Source organism: Daphnia carinata, chromosome 8, assembly GCF_022539665.2.
Source record: "Daphnia carinata strain CSIRO-1 chromosome 8, CSIRO_AGI_Dcar_HiC_V3, whole genome shotgun sequence".
Classification (NCBI taxonomy): Eukaryota; Metazoa; Arthropoda; class Branchiopoda; order Diplostraca; family Daphniidae; genus Daphnia; species Daphnia carinata.
Genome location: NC_081338.1, coordinates 4,258,049 through 4,278,760, shown reverse-complemented (window position 1 = coordinate 4,278,760; position 20,712 = coordinate 4,258,049). Strand labels below are relative to the sequence as shown.

The window sequence follows — 20,712 nt, the reverse complement described above, 5'->3', positions numbered from 1 at the left end:
CTGAGTGAACGGCCGATTGAATTCGACAACAGCAAGTTGGAACATTCGAGTGGTAAGCTCTTGTGTCCAATCTTTCGTATCGTCTGTCATTTGTTTAAGAAGTTTGGCATACAGATGGGAAAGTTTCGAGTTCTGCAAAGCTCTTTGGAACAATGCACGAACCAAATCCTCTTCCACCTCCGCTCGTTGAAGCTGGTGATAAGTTAAAAGTACTTCAATGGCGGTAGCTACGCTGCTGATTGATTCTGGGGTATCTGCCAACATGTCCAGGTAACGATTGATCTGTTGCCACCATTGCAAACGAGAAACGAGGTGAGCTTCATTATCCAATTCTGCCTTAGCTATAGTTTCCAACGTGGCTTGAATAGGACAATTATCAAGTTCGAATCCCGATTCTGGTTTTAGTCCGCGTAACCGCAGTTTGGTGTTGATGGACACACGATACTTCATGCCAACCAGTTTGCTGAGCAATATGAATCCTCCAAAGAAGAAAACGACGGTAAGGAAAGACATTTTTAGGACTTGTGATTAATTTGATTTAGGAAAATAATCGATAAAAAAAGCAATTTTTTGCAAGCAATCTTAACACATTCGGTGGGCAAAGTCGGGTTAACAAGTTTCAGCATTTGCATTAAACTACAATGAATTAAAATACGTATTTTTCGATTTAACTGAATTCTTTTTGGTCTGACTGCTTTTATTAATTACACACATATTTCAGTTGGTCGAAATATAAAATTATACAGCGTGTAAACCGGAATTTGCATTACAAATTCGTGAACGGTTCACGTTAGCAGTACAAGTTGCACGTGATTGGCTGTCATCTTAACAGTTCAACCGAACTGGAATCATGACACATTTAACAATGACTTCGTACCCATTTCAACGAACGAAACCAGCCAAATTCCCTGCTTCCGATGAAACAAGCGCCCTTATTGATGACTGCTAATGGATCTGTTTTACAGCGCCCAAACTGGTTAACCCAACTGAACTTGTTTAAATGTACTAAATAGTCGAATGATTGATAAGCATCTTTTCGTGTATTTAAGGGCGGCTCAGCCGCTACGGAGGGATCTACACAGCTTGGAACAGCAGTGTAGTAGATATATAATTCTGCGAAACATTACTGAGACAAAATAAAAGGTATACAATCACTAATACTTTCGACTAAAACTAATTGTCATCTAAATAGTATAAAACTGATGTGAGAAATGGGACTCTGTATAACAGTAGTAATCAAATTAATGAAAAAATGGTGAATGTTTTATCTTTCTCTTTTAAATATTTCTTAGCTTTCTTCATCGCCGTCGATTCTTTAATATATACGGTTAAACGATGCACGCCTTAGGATTAATAGATAATATTCTTTTGGATCCAGTCGGAGAATTCAGAAACTTTCGTGTACACACCGGGAGTGTCGTACTGACCGCAACCGACACCCCAGCTGACGAGCCCGGCCAGGAACCAGCTGCCGCGGTTCTCGCACACTAGTGGACCACCACCATCACCCTGCTCCGCAAATTATGGAATGAAGAAAATTGATTTGAATTCAATACAGGAAGCAACTATACCTTGCAGGCATCTTTTCCTTCTTCTCCTCCAGCGCAGAGGAATCCCGAATGCAATTTGAAATCGTATCCGAGTCGTGTACGACGCAATTTGTTCTCACAATCAGCATTACCAACTACAGGCACATCCACTTCCTAATTATCGTTAAAGTACCAAACAATGTTGACCTTCCAGAGTTCTAATGATTTTTTTTTAAAGTTTAATTACCTTTAGAATATTCTGGTACTTTCCTCCGGTACCGAAAGCGTCTTTACCCCATCCAGTGACCCAGCAACGAGACCCAACGAATTCTTGGTATCTCTGAGGAACGCAGGCAGGAGCGATGTGAGGACTATCGAAGTAGAAAAATGAGACATTTTGTAAAGAACTATCAAGTGATAATGAACATACTTGTAAGAAAAGTCGACGACGCCTTCAAACTTGACGATGGCAATATCGTTGTAAAGGTTGCCTGGGTAATATTCCGGATGGATAATGACAGAGACTACGTCTTTCTCGATATGAGGGTAGAATTCAGATTCGCGGTTGACATCCCATTCACCCAAACGCACTCTCAGATCACCAGGAGCGTTTCTGTGTTAATCAACGGATGAGTGTCAGACATTTAAAACCATAATGTTAATTAAATAATAATACCCTTTAATGCAATGAGCAGCAGTGAGGATGTGAGAAGGTCCTACAAGGGCTCCTCCGCAGACATAAACGTTGTCGTATTGATCTTTTTTCAAAATGGCCGCTTGCCTAAAATTTTGAAATTGAGTAAATCGAATTGATTTTCAATTGTTTTAAATAATAATAATAACCATGGATATTCAGCGAATTCAGCTTCTCCGTCAGCATAGGGCAAAGTCTTGATGCGGCCGTTGATTCCTTGTGGGTTTCTGCGTCCACAAGTGCCTGGAGCTGCTCCGTTAGAGTATCGATTGGCAGCCGGAGAACTACGACAACAGACTTCAGAATATCTACAAGTTGGATATCCGCCGGAAAAGGAACTTCCTCCTAGTTGACGGGCATCTCGACCCTGGAACATGAACAAGAAGTTGTTTAACAAAGGCATTGATTGTAAAATAAGAATAAATAGGTAGTCGGTTGTGTCGGCAGTCGTCCATGGGTTGTCAAGCAGCTTTCTGTAGATGAAAACTGTTTTTTTTTTTTTTTTTGTGTTTAGTAAAAGAAGAATTGCACATCAGGAAATGTCAGTCTGCATGCACGAAAAAAAACACAATAAAATGTCAGAGGTTAGAAGGAGGTTCTTTTCCACCTTCGTTTTCAAAAGAGAACCAATGTAGTATAAGACTGTTTGTGTGGCTAATCGTTTGGTTTAGAGTTCGATCAGACGAGCCAATTAAAAAAAATAATTATTAATTTTTTGTTATAATATTAGCACAAAAATGTATGGGGTTCCCTCCAACCACAAGTTTTTGATTGGGTGGCATCGCATTATTTGGATGAATGCCACGATTTTTAAGAGAGCACGTAATCGGATAGCTTTGTTTCCATTTTCCAGCACCAGAGCAACAGTTGTAAACATAACTGTACGTCTCTTTAGATGAGAGGCAAAAAGGGACGAGCCACCTTACCTCATTGGTATCTGGTTGGGGTTGGCTTGCGTCTGTTTCAACGAAATCTTGTTCGTCTGCCGAGCGCTTCCGCTTGGCTTGTTCAAACTTAACAGCGGAAGAAGAAGAGGATGCAGCAGGAGAGGAGGATGAATCGGATTCACCCGAACGAGAATCGACAAATCGGACTCCACTAGTTCGAGTTTTAGGCTGGCCATTGTTTTCCGAATCACGGAACGTGTAGTCATTGGCAGCGGATTGAACCGTGATCGAATCGTACCCAGTTGCTGTGTGCACCTGTGCCGTTTGCTGATTGCCCTCCGCCGAGTAATGTGCCTGCGCTTGACCTGCGTAAGGTGTTTCCTTCCCTCCCGAGTTAGAATAAGGCGTTGGCCCATAACTGGCCACTGGCGCAGAGTAGCTAGGTACTGGACCGCTATAGCCGAACGTGGGCGAGCCGTAAGCTCCTGGATGAGGTCGGTAGACGGACGCTTTTGGGGGATAGTGGGGCACCGGTGGAGGTACTGGGTGTTGATGATGATAGTGTTGATGAACCTGAACCGGTTGCTCGTAAGGTACAGGGACTGGGTAAGGCGCCGCCACGGGCACAGGCACTTCGACGCGCACCGGAACTTCAACGCGGACCGGGACGTGAACGGGAACTTCAACTCGTACGGGAACTTGAACAGGCACTTGGACTGGGACGTGTTGCACTACGGGAACTCGTACTGGAACAGGTTGAGGTACAGCGTAAGGTTGGGCAACGGGGACGGGTTGAGGCACAGCATAAGGTACTCCGTAGGGTTGGGGTACGGCGACAGGTGTAGCAACTGGGAATGGGACGCCATAGCCTTTGCCGAAAGCCTTCTCAAAAGCCTTGTAGCCGTGATGGCCGATTTTGAAAGAGGCTTCGGACGCCTGACCCGATCTTTGTAGTCCTTGTCCAACCTCGCCCAGGTTCAACTCAGCCTCCTCTCCGTAAGGCCCATCGCGGGCCGATCTCAGCGGTCTGATGGCGTTGACTGATGTACTCGGAAATCTGAACGGCTCTGCTGAGCCTCCCTGTTTGACATCGTAATCATTACTGTTTGACACTACTGGACTTTGGTTGTTGAACGATAGTCCCGTATTGGTCGTGTCGGCAAATCTGAATGGTTCTTCTGAGCCTCCTTGTTTCACAAAGTCATTGTAATAACTATTCACCGACCCTACTGGACTTTGGTTGTTGTCTGTTTGATGTCCAAACGGTTGTTCGTCTTTGGTCAATTGCCGGAAAGGCAGTCCACCAAAACCACCTAGACCGCCGAGTCCACCGACACCGGGTCCTACTCCACCGAACCCGCCTATACCCGGTCCTATACCACCGACCCCACCAGAACCAATCAGACCTTTCTCGGCCAACTTCTCAGCACTGGGAGTGATGTGGAAGTTAACCAACGGTCTAAATTTTTTACCCGACTCGCCTTTGCCCAGCTGGAGCGACACGAGCGGATTGACGTTGAACGCGCCGAAATTGACACCGTCGCCGCCGATCGCTCCGCCGTACGGATTGACTAGCGGATTGTTGCCCAGCGGATTCAACGGATAGCCGCCGCCGAAGGCGCCGCCCGGTAAACCGAACGAAAGACCAAACGTCGGCTCCACGAATCGCTTCAGAGCGCTCAACAGACTACCTCCCTGAATCAGGTGAGAAACGGACGGGCAACTTGAAGAAGAGTATCGACTTTCGAATTTCAAAGCCGATCAAAAAGATGTAAAGGGGAGCTGAAGGGATTTGTGTCGGTGTAAGTTTGTGTCAGTCGTCATTTCCCGTGGAGAACACGGGCATCAAAGTTTGTCTGTGCAAATGAATCAAGTTAAATGATTATCATAAAATCAACTTACGACTGCACCGACGGAAGCAGGAGCACCAGCTACAGCAGGTGGAGAAGCAGCAACAGGAGAGGATCCACCACCAGCAACAGGAACGGAATCAGCAGCATCAACGCTGATTGATTCTAAATCTTCAGAAATGGGTGTCTCAGCAATCGGGGCAATCGGGGCAGGTCCACTGATAGGAGGATTTAAAGGGGATTGCGAAGCGGAAGAATCAGATGAGACAACGGTGATGGTATCGTCTCCGACGATGGTCTGCCTGTTGTGGAAGCTCTGACGTTTACGACGTGTCGAGTCTTTTGAAGGAGATGCGAGTTGGCGCCCTTCCGGTTGCTTCACGATGACAATGTCGGCTTCATCAGCTACGATGGTCGAGTTCAATTTTGAACGGGGATCAATTTGGTAGTCAGCGACGCGGCCGATGACATCGTAGGACGGGCATTGTTCAACTGGAACGCACACGCACTGGTCACGTGGAGCGAATGCATTACCTCCGTTGCTGTAGGGTTGGATTGGGGCAGGAGCGTACGGACGAGAAGGAGCTGCGTTATAAACAGGAGGTGGGTTGCTGTAGGATGGTCTAGGAGGAGGATTGTAAACAGGAGGGGCAGGATTGTATGAAGGAGGTGATTTGTAGATTGGTGGTGGAGGTGGAGGAGCGCCGTAAGGGCCTGGGATGATTGGAGGAACTCCAACGGTTTGGTGATGATGGATGTGTTGAACGGGAGCAGGAGGAAGAGCTGCAGGAATAGGAGGAGGAGCTAGGCTTCCCAAACCACCAAGTCCACCGAATCCACCAAGTCCAGGAGCGCCGTACGTGTTTGGAGGGAGAAGTGAAGGAGCTCCATAGCTGCTGGGAGGAGCTCCATAGCCTTTGACTTTGCCAACTTGGCCTTTGCCGTGTTGTTTGAACTGGCCAGCGCCCACTCCAAGTGGAACTGCAGCAATGGGAGCACCGGCTGGTACAATGGCTACGGGCTGAACATATGAAACAATGTTAGGATCGATGCCAATGCCGCCATGGAGGCCATTGTGTCCACTAGGACCGTAGGATTTGGCAGCTAACTTTGCGCACTAGAAAGAGAACCATTCAATGTTATCTTTTGAAAGATAAATCAAATTACAAAAATACACACCTCTTTGGCCAGACCAAGTTTGCAGAGCTTCTCTTTGATGTAAGTACGGGCTTCAGTGTCTTTGCCTTCTTGAAGAGCCTTTTGAATAGATGGATCTTCATAAACAGCTTCGTACGTGTTGATGACTTTGCCTGTCCTAGTCGAGTGAAGAATAGCATCAGCTGCTGTTTCGACATCATCGACAGTGGAACTCTCTTCGTGCAGTTCTGCACTTGCCGGAAGTTTACCATTTGCATCTAACAAAACGTTAACAAGTGAATACAACAGATTGTTTCATAATTATAATATTTTTTATTATTACCAGCGATTGAAAGATGCAGAGAGTCGTCAGCAGCCGGTTGGGCAGTAGGAGCTACTGTGGTGGGATTGGACTGACTTGAAGAGGATTCCCATTTCCAGGAACCTTCAGGATGGGCTTTAACAGCCGCCAATAGAAATAAGCACGAACAGAGGGTGTTGAACCTCATTGTTGTAGTTTCTGTTTACGAAACTATACAGCTGGATTAAACCTAATTGAGGAAAACAAGAGAATATTGTAAGGTGAGAAACAAGGCAGAGTTGTGTCAAACAAGCACAAGAGACGACTGAGGCCTTGGATCGGTCTGTGTAACTATGTCTAGGAAACCTGTTTGTCACGGGGAAGAGGCGGGGCACGAAGGGTACCAGAACCCTTTTAGGATGGAGAAAGCTAGAGCTGATAATGCTGAGGAGGTAGACTAAAACGATCCAGGAGAAAATGAAGACCTGGAAGGGGAAAACGCTTTCTTTGACTCCCAGCCACTTTCACATTCGAGAATGACCTCTTCTCGCCTTTCTCCAGTCTTCTAAGCTGCCAGTGAGGAAGTTCTACGTGTTGACTCATTAGGAAGGGAGGGTATGATCTCTCTCTCCCCCCCCCCCCACACCCATGGAACTTGTGACCTGGATGACCAAATCCATTGAACCGAGTAATTTATGGTAAGACGTAGGGAAGTGAGGGGGGTCAACGCCTCTCGCTTTCACTTAAATTGACCCACTCTCTCCTTCGGTGTTGCTGTTGGAGAAATTTAATATTATATCTTTCCATCGCATGGCCCGTAATGATTGCAAAACATTTTTGCAGTTCTCCATGTTTAGACAATAATCGAATTGTTTTGGGCGTTATTCACGGCTGAATTGAGGGTAAGAAGACAAGGTAATGTTTTAGAAAGATATCTCCGATAGCGGATGAGTCAAAGAAAAGAGAAACTGAAGGAGAATTCAGGGCGAATGTAGGTCAAGCTTTCCCCCCTCTCTCTATTTAATAATGCAGAGGATCGTTCTGAAGATGTACTTCGCGACACGCACACGGGAAGTTGTAAAATGAAAGTGATTCAATTCGAAACTTCAAAGCGCGTTCTCAGCACAGACTTCTAAAATTGACGACGTTTCCTTTTAATATTTTACACGAAGTCTTGGTTGCGTGTTCTGACCTACAGAGCACTCGATTTCCATATTAGGTTACGTTAATCAAAGAATATGTCTTGATTGACATTCACAATTAGCATGAGAATTGAAAATGTATGAACGGCTTACTTGGTTTGACGATGGTGGAACTCGTGCCAGTTGACAGCGGACAATATTCCTTCTGTCGGTAACTAGTAGAATGTGGAGAGCGAATTCAAACTATGACAACACTAAGGAAGATACAGCGAGAGACTGATACTTGGATAGGTTTGACTAAAGTCTTTTATACCTTAGCTAGACTGTGAGTTGGTGATGGTATTGCAAGTAGTACTGGTTTGTACGTAGCATTAGCCGGAGATCGTCACGTGATCGAAAACATGACCTCAGTTGTTGGCCTACGAGTCTCTTCGTTATGTGCTTCACTTTCTTTTTTGTGCCTTTAGCAAGTCCTGGGTTCTGAGGGGGGAGGAGGGCTGGACACCTGAATTTTCAATAACAAAAAGAATTTAGGTGAAGCGAAAGTCTTTGCTACCAACCAACGAGGGTGTTATCGTTTCAAAATATTCACCCGGCTTGGGTTTTTCCAAAGAGATAAAAATTTAAATTACCTTCTCCCTTGCTCGGAATTTCCATCTTCCAGGATCCTTTTCATTCCAAGAAACCGTTTGCCATGTGGAATTAACCCGCCTTGAAGGCAAGAGAAAGTAATGTGAACTTTCAGGTAGAAACATCTTCAGTTAAAGATATCCTACATCAAGTTTTATTGAAAAATCCAATTATGTTACTTGATAGTTTTAGGGGTGAGTTGTTCTTCTCAACTTACGAAATAGACACTACGATCATATCTTGCTATGCAATCGCGTAGATCATTCGAGTAGCTTTCCCATATTATCATCGTTGTACCTGTAATTTAGAACTCTAATCATCAAGATGGAAGAGGAAGAAAAGAAATACCTTTTTTCTTCTTTGTTTCATGTAGAAACAAATGGATTCGGATGGCTGGTATTCGGCACGGTCTGGCATCCGGGAGAAAGTAAGATACATCCGGCAGACCTTTTCTCTTTCTCGAGCTATAGTGCTACCTAAAGGAAAAAAACAAACAAAAGAAAACAGAGCTATATCAATCGTTGTGGGTGACACTGACAAGATACGTCAAACACATATAGATTAATAAGGCATCCCACGCTCAGGATCAATTACTTGTTAAAACTTTCATTTCTTCTTTACGCAGATTGCTACAGTCTGAAAATGCAATGCAATAACGTTGATTAATCCGATGGTTCGTCGTGACGTAAACAATGAACTGTAAAAACATAAAACATTGAAACTGGATTTGGGCCAGGACGAGAGAATGTAGAGCACAACCTACACAACAATGTGGATTTACTGAAACCCCATCGTACCATAAAATGTGCAAACGAGATTTTCACGAATAAAAATGTATGAAATTACCAATGGGGTAAACGGTTTAACCTTATCTGTACTTCAATTCGAGATACTCGAAAAGAAGAAAGTTTATTGCAGAAAAGGAATTAACAATGGGAGAGTTCATATGAAAACCCAATTCTTTTACAATAAAAATAAGTGAGTTTAAATGTAAAATAATATTGCTAACTCATTTTAAAGCTATTAATATGGACAGGTCATTCAACTTATTAAAACGGAAAAGAACGCGAGGGAAAGTGAAAAGATGACGTAGCTAGGAAAACCCGAGAAAGAAATTAAAATTCTACACCTTTGTCTCTTGTTCATGACGTTGGCTTCTAGTTGGTCGAGCAAAACACAGTATAAGTTTTTGTACGGACCGTTGGTTAGCTTTTCTTATGTCGTTTGATTCTCTACAACTGGGGTTTTCCATTTTCTCTTTTAAGGCCAAGGTTGTTCTCAAGTCCCTTTTCAATCTTGTGGTTACAAGTATATACTCTTTTTACTATTCACGTCTGAGTTAAGCTTTCAGATGCAAGTGGGTATTTCCCAAAGTCGTCAGTCATTTGGTAGAGAATTGAAGAAAGTGAAAGGGGCAAAGAACCAGAATGACATCTACCCTATTGCCCATAGCAAAGCATGCTGAATAATCAATTTTGATGTGTGATACTTACGTAATCGACGAGGTTTAAATGAAATAAATAACTTTGACAATAATGGCATCACGTTCAGCACAGTTTTCACCATGTATGAAATTTAATTTACTCACGTGGATCGAGAAGAAACTGAAGGGGTGAATCGAGGGTTGCTGTTCGTCCTCTACACAGCGGTAGTGCTAAACAGGCGCTTTCCATCTGCTTCGAACTTGGCACATGGCTCTCTTCTTTTTTGGCATTGTTTGTCCGTAGTGACTAATCGGTGAAAATCGCCCGCAAAATGTAGCAACCCATCCATTTCGTTTGACTGCAGAACCACTCCCGTCAGTAGATCGGGGGAGAAATTTTGGCTACATTAGAAAGCAAACATGTTGACTGAAAATCTCCCAACGATGACTCGTAATGGTCGGTGATAGTTTTCTCCATGTTGCTACAACGTCATGGGGGCATGATGTCATCTTTTTTTTCGGTAACTATAGCATATGTGTAACGGTCAAGCACCTCATGCGAGTAATACGTTTTCACTCACTCAATTTCACATGAAGCCAAGAGAATCTTAGTTGATTGGGATCCATGGGAACTGGACGACGAAAGAACGCCTCCTTCTTTCCTGTGGTTTTGGATGAAAGCCAATTGTGTAGAGCACTCTTGTGATTACTCACCCTGCTGCAGACTTCAAAAGAGTGCATGGACGGTATGGCGGCCATTAAAAAAAAGGGATATCGATAGTGTAATCAATTCCAGGATATGTATTTGTATGCCATGAACAGGATCAGCTGCAACTTCCCCGTACCAAATGAAAGCGGCCATTAAGCCGAAATAATTTTGGTAATCAATGTAACTCTTTCACTCTTAAATTAAATGCAATAAAAATGAATTTGCAACAACTGATTTGGTTGATACAAGTCCCTTTATATGTCGACACCAGACATGTTTCGGTCGATAGTCTTACACACGCATAACATGAAAAGATTTCCGGTTGAAGATGGGAAGCAAAAAGAGGGTGCAAATCTATGTCTCAATAGTACGCGGATGAAATGGACCGCGTCAAAAAGTGAGAGAAGGAGAAATAGAGAATAATAATAATAAAAAAAGGCCATACAAGCACAAGAGGCACTTAGCGAATTTTAAATTTCGGCATTAAAAAAAAAAATGAAAAAAATAGGTTCCTTCCCGTGTGGTTTCTACCTCGAGCAATCCAACATAACTGCTATCGGACCGTAAACGATGACAGAAAAAAATCCTGCTCTTAAACTTAGTACAATGCAATGGGGAGTTGTCAACAGATTTACAATGTACATACCGGATCATTCTCAATCAATAAACCAAAAAAAGGGAGAGAAAAATACAGACACCTGTCAAACAGACCGACCTGGCGAAACTGCTTGAATGGAGTCATGCCATGAAATTTCAGGCGATCTCCATTTGAAACAATTGAATGGTCTTCTGTTGTCACGCAAAACGTGAAACGCAGAATTAGTAAAAATAAAAGAGAAGAAAATAGCTTATGAATTTCTTGAAAGAGAATTAGCGAAAGGGGGCAAGAACATAGTTGAACAAAACCAAAGAAAAAGAAATGAACTAAACACGCGCGATTTGAATCCATGTGGGTGTAAGATCACGATCGGTATGGTCTCCAAGGAAATGCTCGCGTCAGACATAGAACTTTCGTATAATAGAAGGTAAAAATGAATAATCCTCAAAAGACAATAGAAAAAAAAAAAAATAATGAGGGAGGTATCGATAAAACTTGGACACGACGCAGCCATACGATTTTCCTTAGTAGGCGGAATTTCTGTTTCTTCTGTCAGCTGGCGTAGACATATTATGAATTTATTCGATTTTAGCGTGGTGACCTTATTCTATGACTTTGAGCACTTTACCAATCGCAATCGTTCTTCCTATGAAAACATTGCACATTTAATACAAAAAATTGTGATTGCCAAATGATGGACATACCTTCGTCTCTGAGGGTAAATCGGCCCATCTGCGGGAAATCCTTGAATGGTTCCATACAAATAACACCTGCCGCCTCCAGGCGCATGATAGCAATTTGATCTTGTTTGACGAAGCGCGGCCGTATTTTCGATTTCTCATTGGTTTTTTTGTCAACCAGACAAATAAGGGCTTTCACAGAAACTTCTTCAGCTACCGTATGAATGTGACAAACAGCAGAGTAACCTGCACAAATGATGCTCTTGTGCTCCAAAATGACGACCTAAAATTACCGGAAAACTTAGAGCAAACGCCGGATTTGATATTATAAATAGGTCAGCATACCTGGGCGTCAAATATACGCCCTGTTTTGCAACTGTTATTTGGATCACAGAGTACGAACCCGGAAGAAATGTCTTCTTCTTCAACTCCCTTAAGTTTGATTTTGACGTTTTCCCCTGGACCTACAACAGTAACTTCGTCTTCATCGGACCATAGTTGGTCCACAACCACCGGAGTCTTCACAAACGTATCGTTGTTATAAATCATAAATAAAAAAAAGTTATTGAGGCAAAAATGGTACCTTATTAGGAAGCACTAACAATGTTTGGCCTTTCTTTGCCTCTCCAGCTTCCACTTTGCCCAAGACAACGGTACCCATATCCTTGTACTTGTCAACGATGGGCATAATAAAGGGACGGTCAACAAATCTCACTAAAGGAGGCATATCATCGAGCAATGGAATGAACGGTTGGCCGCTAAAGAAATAGATTATGTTAGTATCTTGTTTCCTTAGAATTGGAGAAGGTATACACCACTTCGCTCACCTATACCAAGGGCATGATTTCGGGTCAACTGAATCTTTGAGACCAGCTCCGGTAAGACCAGAGCACGGCATGAAGCTCAAGTCTTTTTGTGGATTGAAACCCAGTTTTTTCAAATAGGGAAGTAATTTCTCTTTGCATTCATTGTATCTGCAAAATAAAGTAGATAGGACATAATTTTTCTACTATGGCGGTAATCGCAGAAAAATTTCCTTACCTCTCCTCGTCCCAATTTACAGTTGGATCGTCCATTTTGTTTATAAGAACGATGAGGTGTTTAACACCAGCGGTTTTAGCCAACATAGCGTGTTCTCTCGTTTGACCACCTTTTTCGAAACCCGTTTCGAATTCTCCTTTGCGAGCAGAAATGACCTGCAAGGACAAATGGGTTGCATGATGCCGGTTAAAATGGGTGGGACCAGTGCATTACCAAAACGGCCAGGTCGGCTTGGGATGCACCGCTAATCATGTTGGGTACAAAGCTCTTGTGGCCAGGTGCGTCTAAAATAGTGAAGTGTTTCTTTTCTGTTTCAAAAGAGGCGTGGCCCACCTCAACGGTTTTACCTTTTTCTCTTTCTAGAAAAAAAAAAAGGAATCATTAGTTTAAAAGCGATGACACTTGATTTGCCTAAATTTTACCTTCAAGATTGGTATCCAACGCCCAAGAGAGATACCAAGATTCACGATTTTTCTCTCGTGCTTCTTTCTCGTATTTTTCGAGTGTTCGTTTGTCAACCATGCCAGTAAGATACATAATCTGGCCACCAATCGTCGATTTACCAGCATCTGGAACACATTTACAATCAATAACACCATGTTTCTGATATAAATAACTTTTACATACCAACGTGACCAATAAAAACCACATTGATGTGTTCCTTCTTGCTCTTATTTTCAGCTGGTCCTTTCACGACCTTTTTCTTTATTTTAGGAGCAGCTTCGACATCGGCAGTTCCTTCACCATCACTTTCTACCTTCAGGATCTGCTATAATATGATACAATCATCACATGGCTTCTCTAATATTTATTTTACATTCAGTACCACAAAATTTTACCTTCAATATCTTTTTCCTCATCATTGTCATGCACAGTCCCTTCACCACCATCTCCATTTATATCATGTCCCAAAACTTTGTTAACTTTCAAATCTATGTATAATACATTAAAAGTTAACCTTTCACCAAGTTAAAAAATGGGTTTTTGTGTTATTTTATCCAAGCTAGAACCAACGCAAGTAATGGCTATTGACATACCTTCTGCATGTTCTTTATCTGCTTCTTCTTCCCAGCTGTCAACTGGAGGATTGCTGGGACTGGTGTCGGAGTTTGATAAAGGAGCATCGGTGGTGGGGCTGGATTCTGAATGAGGATTCAATCATAATCATTAAAATAAAACCAAACCAAAAGTAATCTACATCAGCAACGTCACAGGCTAAAATTATAAACAATAATCCATTATAGACTTCTTGACATAACAAAAGGCTGCATACAGGCTTGTCACCCTTTTAGATAAAAGTACATTAAATTAGCTGTAATGCTTGTAATTATTATAACCTGTAGTATCCATGGTTGGTTTTTGATTCAATGTCTGTGCTTCACAGACGGTCGGTTCCGGCATTCGGAACGACGGCACGAAGGCTGCAGCATTGATATTGGGTACGAACGTGGGTGCATTCACATTTAGAGCACCGAGTGCACCGCTCAACTGCAACGACTCGTTTTCCATCTTGTTGATGTTTCACCCACGAACGATTTTACCCACAAAAAAACGAATTACTCTTTAAGATGGAAGATCGTTGAGCTTGATTAATATAATTTGATTAAGAATTTGGAATAACTGGGAAAAGAGCCACGAGTCGCTTCTTGCAGAAGTTAATATGCTGCAGTAGTGCCACAATGTTGCCAATTCCAAGCTCAAAATCTAGAGAAAAACGAGGGTACTAAACTGTGGAAAATGGAGCGAATGACATACTAGGTTTCCTAAATTAAATGGTTACAGCGAATAAAGCATTAAAAATCTGGCTTATTTTTTAGATGCTTTCGATGATGCTATTGTTTAGAATTGAAAGCTTGAAATAGATTAAAATTTAAGAGGTTTTTTTCATAAGTAGCCTGTTGAGATTAATAATTTGGTGGTGTTGCAGAATGCTTAACATAAACGAAATCATTACTAGATAGATGTACTCCACTGGATGGCAAATTTCAATAAAAAAATAATTTTTAACTACTAGAAATATCATAGTAGCCTACTATCAGTTTCCAATTGGCAACGTAAAATTTTACAGGAAAAATATCTGCCGGACAGCCGTAATGTGCTGCCCTCTTTTTCGCTTTTCTAGTTTTGACTTTCCAGAGGGCTGGGTTTGGTGATACAGCTGTACGCGGGAGAAATTTGGCACTCACGTTGAGGCATAAGAGTCCGTGGTTTTGTGTTGCCGACCCGTCCATTAAGTGCTAAAAGAACCAGCCACTGTCACTTCTAAGGTAAGGTTTAGAAAATATTATCATTCTGTTTTTCAATAGTTAGGTTTGCATACATTACATCGTAAAGCGTACCATATTATTTATTGGATTGGTACGGAGGTAGTGTCGCACCATTTCCCTTTATGCTTATCGGTTTCCGTTTCCTAATCGGCTATCAGTTATGTTGCCGTTACCCACTAGTTTGCATTGTATAAGTATGATTACGAAATTTCGTGTCCATCAATCTTGCAAGAAAAAAAGAAAAAAATCTAAAAGGGATTTTTGTTTTTTTCAGAATGTCATCAACAGAAGAAGTCCATGAACAAGAACATCACGATGAAGTTGCAAGTAGTTATGTTCCTCCACCACCAAAATCTATAGGTGAGCTGGTGGCAGCTGATCAGGAAGATGAAAGCCTGCGCAAGTACAAGGAAACTCTGCTAGGAAATGCCATTGCGGAAAATATTGTCATAGGTTCTGACATACATACTGTGAATTTAGTATAATTACAGTTCATTATTATTTTGACTTCCATTTGCATTAAGAACCTGGAAATCCCAAAAAAGTTTTGGTCAAGAAGCTAGTCCTGGTGTCTGAAGGACAGACTGAGAAGACATTGGACCTTTCTGGTGACCTTTCTCAATTAAAGCAAACTGTATTCACGATCAAAGAAGGCGTGCAGTATCGAATTCGCATCGAGTTCTTCGTTCAGCACGAAATTGTTACTGGACTCAAGTATATCCAAAAGACATACAGGAAAGGAATCCAAGGTAACTGGAAAATAAATTTATAAAAGAATTTTCTAAAGATTGTTTGTTATGACAGTGGACAAAATGACTCATATGGTTGGAAGGTATGTAAATCCCATTAGACCAATACTTTTCAAACTTAATAAGCAATATTTTGCATTTAGCTATGCACCCAAGAAGGATTTACAATCCTATACGACGCCCCTGGAAGATGCACCCTCTGGTCTACTATACCGTGGACATTACACGGTTTCATCACTATTCACTGACGACGACCAAAACGAACACCTCAAGTGGGAATGGTCTTTTGAAATCAAGAAAGATTGGAATTAAGATGATTACAGAGGAAACATGATTAATATGCCTTATTGTATCCTGGAGGACTCAAAACTTTTTTTTTGTGAGTTGAGATTATACCTCGTTCTTTCCCTAATCAAAGTATTGCTCTCGCACAAAATTTTTCTTACTTCATCTGTTCTTTTCTGTATTCCCTTTTATTCCTTCCTAGTCATCGTCTATCACGCGTTTTCCAGGATTCAATTTGAATGCTTCTTCCTTTCAGTATCTTCTTCCCCATTCATTCTCTTTCGAGCCTCAACCATTCTTACAATTTTCTTTTTTTTTTTTGAGGGCCTAAGAATACCGTTTTCAATAAATAAGGATTGTTTCAATCAATCGTTTTGCAAAATTCATTGAAATGAGAAACTTCAGATACAAATTTTTGTAAGAACTTCACTACACTTTGCACTCAGTTTGATACTAGCCAATTTATCACCTCTCGTAGGGCCAATGGTTACAATTGCTGATGGTATTCCTAGCTCTGATGCCCGGAGAATGAATCGGTAACCCGAGTAGACGTACAGAGAAGATCCAAGAACTAACAGGCAGTCGCTAGACCGTAATTGTGAAAATACAAATTCTACCCTGGATTTCGGAACGTTGTCCCCGAAGAAAACTATATTTGGTTTATAAAACCCTTCCAGTTCATCGCGGCATTGTTGACAATTTGGCACACGAAAAGTATTTATTATTTCCTTATAAAAACCAAAAAGTGAGTAACCATAAATTAATTTAAATCTTGTTTCTACCTGTGATAGTTCAACATCAGCATCTGGTCTGATTTCTGCATTTGGAACATACAGTGAAGGATTTAATTCAGCCAGTATTTTCTGAAATTCGTTCCTTGACATTTCATGGTTGCATTTCATACATTTGACTTCATGGGCACAACCATGTAACTCCACAGCAGTTTTACTGCCAGCCTTGTGATGTAGTCTATCAACATTCTGAGTTACAATGCTGGATATCTTTCCATGTCGCTCCCAACTGGCCAACAGGATATGAGAAGTATTGGGTTGAACAGCAGAGAATTTTGACCAACCAATAAAATTTCTTGCCCAATATCTTTGTCTAACATATTTAGATCTCATAAAATCTTGATGCAGAATGGGCCGGTGATTGGTACGAGCATAAAGCCCGACCAATTCTGAGCGATAGTCAGGTATTCCACTCTCTGTAGAAACTCCTGCTCCAGTCAATATTAAGATGTTTGTTGAGCTATCAACAAGCATTTGCAGTTTTTCAAGCTGGCTTTCAATAACAGCTTCATGGTGAGGTACAAAAGTTAGATTTCCATTCTGTCTCGTAAAATTAATTTGGCGTGTAAACAGTCTGTTCATTCTACCATGAAAATACACAACTATGAAAATGTAATGAAACTACTAAACACATGACAACACAAAAAAGTTGCCATATTTCCTGAAACAAATTTTTATTTTTCTTTCTTCTGAATCTTATGTCTTTTTTATTGTTTCTTGTTTGTGTTAGCTTAGTGACATACGATGCAATCCTGTTAGTATTCCATAGAAACATAGCGGGGGATTGAGAAACATGCAACACTGAGATATATCTTTTTGTCATAATTCATAACACAAAGGTAACTTATTGACGAGATGTATTGCTGGCGCCTACACGTTTGCCAGAAAAATGTTGTGAAGTTAAAAGCCCAGGTTCCGAACAGACTTAAGACTGCAAAGTCCCTGACAGAAACTGCTGGGTAATACAAGTCTCATAAATCTGGTAGCGATGATCTATTGTTTCGTGGTAGCCTGTGGGTAACAAATCAATAAATTATCTTCGCCCTCTCTTTGAGGCATAGTGGTAAATCAGCTTTTCTAATTTACACTAAAGATGCACTTAGCGGAAAATAACATAACTTTATTTTATAAAATATGGATTTATTTCAATGTGCATTTTGATTCATTTAAATTTCAGTCGCGCTTCTCTCATGAGATTTTCCATTTGACAGCGGATATCATCAACAGCTTCTGATGGAAGGGTTTTCAGTCTAGCTGCATAACTTAAACAGTATAGAGTTATTTCATCTGTGGAGGAATTTATTGGGGAAATGGGAACAGCATTATTTCTTTGGTTTTGTTGGATTGAATCACTCCAAATTTTCATAGCTTCACACAGTAATGCTGAGGAATTCCCTTCTGAAGATGTTCTTTTGAGCTTTTTGGACTTGGGAGCTCTGAGTGATACTTCAACTTCAGAGAATGACAATCATTTAAAGCAATGAATGAATAATTTTGAATTATCCCTACCTATATTGTCGTCCGAATGATGTTCAGGGCTAGACGCTGGGCTGGGTGAAATGAAGGATGATGTTTCACCTCCTCCATCAACACAAGCTGTTGACCCAGACTGAGGAAGATCGTGGTGTACATAAGGGTTTGACCCAACAAACAATTTGGATTCCACTAGAAGGGAGTTTTCTGAATGGTGGGAAGCACCTAGTTCCCCTTGACAATTCTCCATTTCTCTCCTGTCAGAGGCACGCAGGCGACTATTATGTCAAAACAATTTGAATTATAGACACAGTTGCTTGTTTGCTTTATTAATACTGCATTCATTACTTTCTTGTTTTAATAAACTGATCAAAGTAGTTGTGCATCACATGATACAATGGCCACTCATTTGCCAGACTGGGTTGATCAGACCTTATCATTCTTTTCCTTATTCGGCGAAATTTTTCTTTAGATATGTCCCATTTCTTCTTAAGGAATTCAATATCTACAAAGACAAGTAAAACAACCATACTGAGAAACAAAGTTCTATTTTACAGAATATTTAATTTACACATACAGATATTGCAGAATGGTATTAGACTTACCACTGCAGTGCAACTCATTTCCTATATCAGCCCAACATATTTCTCTGCTGTCGGTATTTTTATAATTGGGATCGTGATTGTCGTATATGCAAGGATATTGGAACACTAAAGTCAAGAATCGCTCATCGTCGAATTCCATATTACGAGAATAAAACGTAGAGATAAAAAAACCCGAAAGGCTCTTTATCTATGGCATAAAAATTTATTTGAGAACTGTAGTACTTTAACAACACCTTTGTTGTGAAAAAAAATTCCAAACAAACAACAAAAATCAACCTATTCTAATTTTCAGAATAACAGTCTGCTACAAAACGACGCTTCGGTATAAACAAGAACTTCTTTAAATGAAAGACAGGGAAACTTATAGTGGCTTTTGGGGAAGCATTAGCTATACTTTGAAAATTCTTTCCCATTTCTGTTTGCCCAACAAAAAATTGCCATCAATAAAAAGGTTTTTAAATTGCAATCAGTAGATGAAAATACTTTTCCGTCAGGCATGGCAACTGGCACAAATGGCAATCTGGCAAGCACTATAATGTGGCAATGGACTTCGTTTCGAAGAGTTTATTCAAAGCACCATAAACTGTTTAATTGAATGAATTGAGCTTGTTATTTCAACATACCAATTGCAGGATAACTAAGTAGACAATGAGGACAGTGTCTTTGTAGACAGCTTCTCATACGTAGAACACAAAACGCTTAGCCAGTTCCTCACTTCGGTGGAATTTTAAAGTTTTAAAAAAGGCATTTTGGCCATGTTTGATGGAACTAGAGCTCAGCCTCAATCGGTAAAAAAACTACGAAGTTGAAGGCAGTAGTTTCAAGTTGATCTCTCATATTTTGAGTTGCACACTTGGCATTTTATCTGCCATGACGTTTTGTGGTGTGTCTGGAGGAAAACGCATGTCGATGGAAGAGTCACTTAAGGATTTTCGTGGGTTGAAAAGGTACATTTCGATTTTTTTCTAATTATTGGAACACGATCATAATCAATTCCTGCCTTAAGTTGAGTCTACTTCAAGATTCCAAAATCACGCGTGTTTCTTCAGGTCAAACTAGACATTCAGTTAACTAGTAGCTACGTAAGTTCTCCGTTGATTAACAGCCTTTTTGCCGGGCTTCCTATCATTGTTGTGACAAGGGTGTGGTGGTAATGTGTGGTAATTTGTATTCTCATATAATTACAAGTATGGCATCAGCGACATGCACGTTAATCGAAGATATATTTTCAATCCTTTAACACGTGACCAAAAATTAACTGAATGGCTGACTGGCTAATCGTTTGAAATGTTTGATATTAACGTACTGCTTTTCTAATTGTTTACTATAAGCAAAGGCCTATACCAAATGCAAGAATGTTACATACTCCTGACAGACATACAATTGATTGATTGCAGAGACCCATGGAGGCTTTCTTGGCATAGCATCTATATCCGCCAAACCATCTTGAAATAATTTCTACATTGGAGCCACAGAAGGTTAGAGGATCCAAACACGGCGTTGAGAAGTTGCAGACTGGATCTGTTACATGACATAGTTTGACAGCAACAATTAGTTGTATCAGGTAGTAAAAACATCGCCTTACTTACTGTCGGACCAAAAGTTTCTCTCGTCCACTATCGGACCACATTCACACATTTTTATAGCCAACAAATTCAGCAAGAATAAGACCTATGGTGAAAGTCGCGTAAATCTTAAGAGGTATTACATTTGAAATTCAAAAACTTGTCGTGTACCGTGATTGTTTTCGCCATTCTTTGAAGTACTAATTGAGGTGTCGATTCTGATGTACCGCCAACTGATGAATGCCTTTTCCTGAGTTTTTGCCATCATATTTATAACAAATAATGTCGAGGTGATCTAAACGATTGAAAAATAAGGTTTTTCTAAAATCGATGTAGGCCTCATGATACAGGAAATC

General features: G+C 40.9%; 6 protein-coding genes across 7 annotated transcripts; 1 reads left to right on the top strand and 5 right to left on the bottom strand.

The window, feature by feature from the left end:
- Positions 1–1,021: 1,021 nt before the first annotated feature.
- Positions 1,022–7,842, bottom strand: LOC130703580 (uncharacterized). Of its 2 annotated transcripts, none has more exons than XM_059496417.1 (11): positions 7,694–7,842; positions 6,441–6,648; positions 6,140–6,375; positions 5,013–6,077; positions 3,150–4,805; positions 2,373–2,590; positions 2,206–2,310; positions 1,960–2,142; positions 1,777–1,900; positions 1,572–1,703; positions 1,022–1,509 (listed from the first exon to the last, which is right to left on the bottom strand). In XM_059496417.1, the coding sequence occupies exons 2-11, from the start codon at positions 6,604–6,606 to the stop codon at positions 1,351–1,353; spliced, it is 4,044 nt and encodes a 1,347-aa protein (XP_059352400.1). In that variant the 5' UTR covers positions 6,607–6,648; positions 7,694–7,842; the 3' UTR covers positions 1,022–1,350. The 2 variants fall into 2 exon arrangements, with proteins under 2 accessions (XP_059352400.1, XP_057380987.1); XM_057525004.2 differs by having other exon boundaries at positions 3,150–4,190; positions 7,694–7,840.
- A 2,694-nt stretch (positions 7,843–10,536) lies between these two features.
- LOC130703599 (eukaryotic peptide chain release factor GTP-binding subunit ERF3A-like) lies at positions 10,537–14,298 on the bottom strand. The gene is given in 13 exon segments (XM_057525032.2): positions 10,537–11,546; positions 11,605–11,863; positions 11,926–12,099; positions 12,164–12,338; positions 12,408–12,554; positions 12,622–12,776; positions 12,835–12,980; positions 13,044–13,190; positions 13,249–13,378; positions 13,380–13,387; positions 13,461–13,553; positions 13,659–13,763; positions 13,959–14,298. Coding segments are annotated over 13 exon segments (1,755 nt in total). The 5' UTR covers positions 14,131–14,298; the 3' UTR covers positions 10,537–11,502.
- Positions 14,299–14,733: 435 nt separating this feature from the next.
- Positions 14,734–16,291, top strand: LOC130703600 (rho GDP-dissociation inhibitor 2-like). Its single transcript, XM_057525033.2, has 5 exons — positions 14,734–14,888; positions 15,163–15,341; positions 15,413–15,637; positions 15,693–15,720; positions 15,781–16,291. The coding sequence occupies exons 2-5, from the start codon at positions 15,164–15,166 to the stop codon at positions 15,947–15,949; spliced, it is 600 nt and encodes a 199-aa protein (XP_057381016.1). The 5' UTR covers positions 14,734–14,888; position 15,163; the 3' UTR covers positions 15,950–16,291.
- Positions 16,292–17,310, bottom strand: LOC130703594 (NAD-dependent protein deacylase Sirt4-like). Its single transcript, XM_057525024.2, has 2 exons — positions 16,705–17,310; positions 16,292–16,650 (listed from the first exon to the last, which is right to left on the bottom strand). The coding sequence occupies exons 1-2, from the start codon at positions 17,293–17,295 to the stop codon at positions 16,324–16,326; spliced, it is 918 nt and encodes a 305-aa protein (XP_057381007.1). The 5' UTR covers positions 17,296–17,310; the 3' UTR covers positions 16,292–16,323.
- Positions 17,311–17,484: 174 nt separating this feature from the next.
- Positions 17,485–19,133, bottom strand: LOC130703595 (uncharacterized). The gene is made up of 4 exons (XM_057525025.2): positions 18,792–19,133; positions 18,535–18,691; positions 18,223–18,464; positions 17,485–18,165 (listed from the first exon to the last, which is right to left on the bottom strand). The coding sequence occupies exons 1-4, from the start codon at positions 18,928–18,930 to the stop codon at positions 17,876–17,878; spliced, it is 828 nt and encodes a 275-aa protein (XP_057381008.1). The 5' UTR covers positions 18,931–19,133; the 3' UTR covers positions 17,485–17,875.
- An 862-nt stretch (positions 19,134–19,995) lies between these two features.
- LOC130703598 (uncharacterized) lies at positions 19,996–20,610 on the bottom strand. Its single transcript, XM_057525031.2, has 3 exons — positions 20,528–20,610; positions 20,381–20,462; positions 19,996–20,312 (listed from the first exon to the last, which is right to left on the bottom strand). The coding sequence occupies exons 1-3, from the start codon at positions 20,543–20,545 to the stop codon at positions 20,116–20,118; spliced, it is 297 nt and encodes a 98-aa protein (XP_057381014.1). The 5' UTR covers positions 20,546–20,610; the 3' UTR covers positions 19,996–20,115.
- Positions 20,611–20,712: the final 102 nt, after the last annotated feature.

Bases quoted from the DNA above. Each gene is read 5' to 3' on its own strand.
- LOC130703580 (XM_059496417.1), bottom strand. From the start codon at position 6,606: ATGAGGTTCAACACCCTCTGTTCGTGCTTATTTCTATTGGCGGCTGTT. The intron at 4,806-5,012 runs GTAAGTTGATTT...CACCTGATTCAG, and splicing joins CTGCTTCCGTCGGTGCAGTC to GGAGGTAGTCTGTTGAGCGC. The intron at 1,901-1,959 runs GTATGTTCATTA...CTACTTCGATAG, and splicing joins GTCGTCGACTTTTCTTACAA to TCCTCACATCGCTCCTGCCT.
- LOC130703600 (XM_057525033.2), top strand. From the start codon at position 15,164: ATGTCATCAACAGAAGAAGTCCATGAACAAGAACATCACGATGAAGTT. The intron at 15,638-15,692 runs GTAACTGGAAAA...TTGTTATGACAG, and splicing joins ATACAGGAAAGGAATCCAAG to TGGACAAAATGACTCATATG. The intron at 15,721-15,780 runs GTATGTAAATCC...TTTTGCATTTAG, and splicing joins ATGACTCATATGGTTGGAAG to CTATGCACCCAAGAAGGATT.
- LOC130703594 (XM_057525024.2), bottom strand. From the start codon at position 17,295: ATGAACAGACTGTTTACACGCCAAATTAATTTTACGAGACAGAATGGA. The intron at 16,651-16,704 runs GTAGAAACAAGA...GGTTTTTATAAG, and splicing joins CTGATGTTGAACTATCACAG to GAAATAATAAATACTTTTCG.
- LOC130703595 (XM_057525025.2), bottom strand. From the start codon at position 18,930: ATGGAATTCGACGATGAGCGATTCTTGACTTTAGTGTTCCAATATCCT. The intron at 18,692-18,791 runs GTAAGTCTAATA...TTGTCTTTGTAG, and splicing joins AAATGAGTTGCACTGCAGTG to ATATTGAATTCCTTAAGAAG. The intron at 18,465-18,534 runs GTAATGAATGCA...TTGACATAATAG, and splicing joins CAGTTTATTAAAACAAGAAA to TCGCCTGCGTGCCTCTGACA.
- LOC130703598 (XM_057525031.2), bottom strand. The intron at 20,313-20,380 runs GTAAGTAAGGCG...GTCATGTAACAG, and splicing joins GAGAAACTTTTGGTCCGACA to ATCCAGTCTGCAACTTCTCA.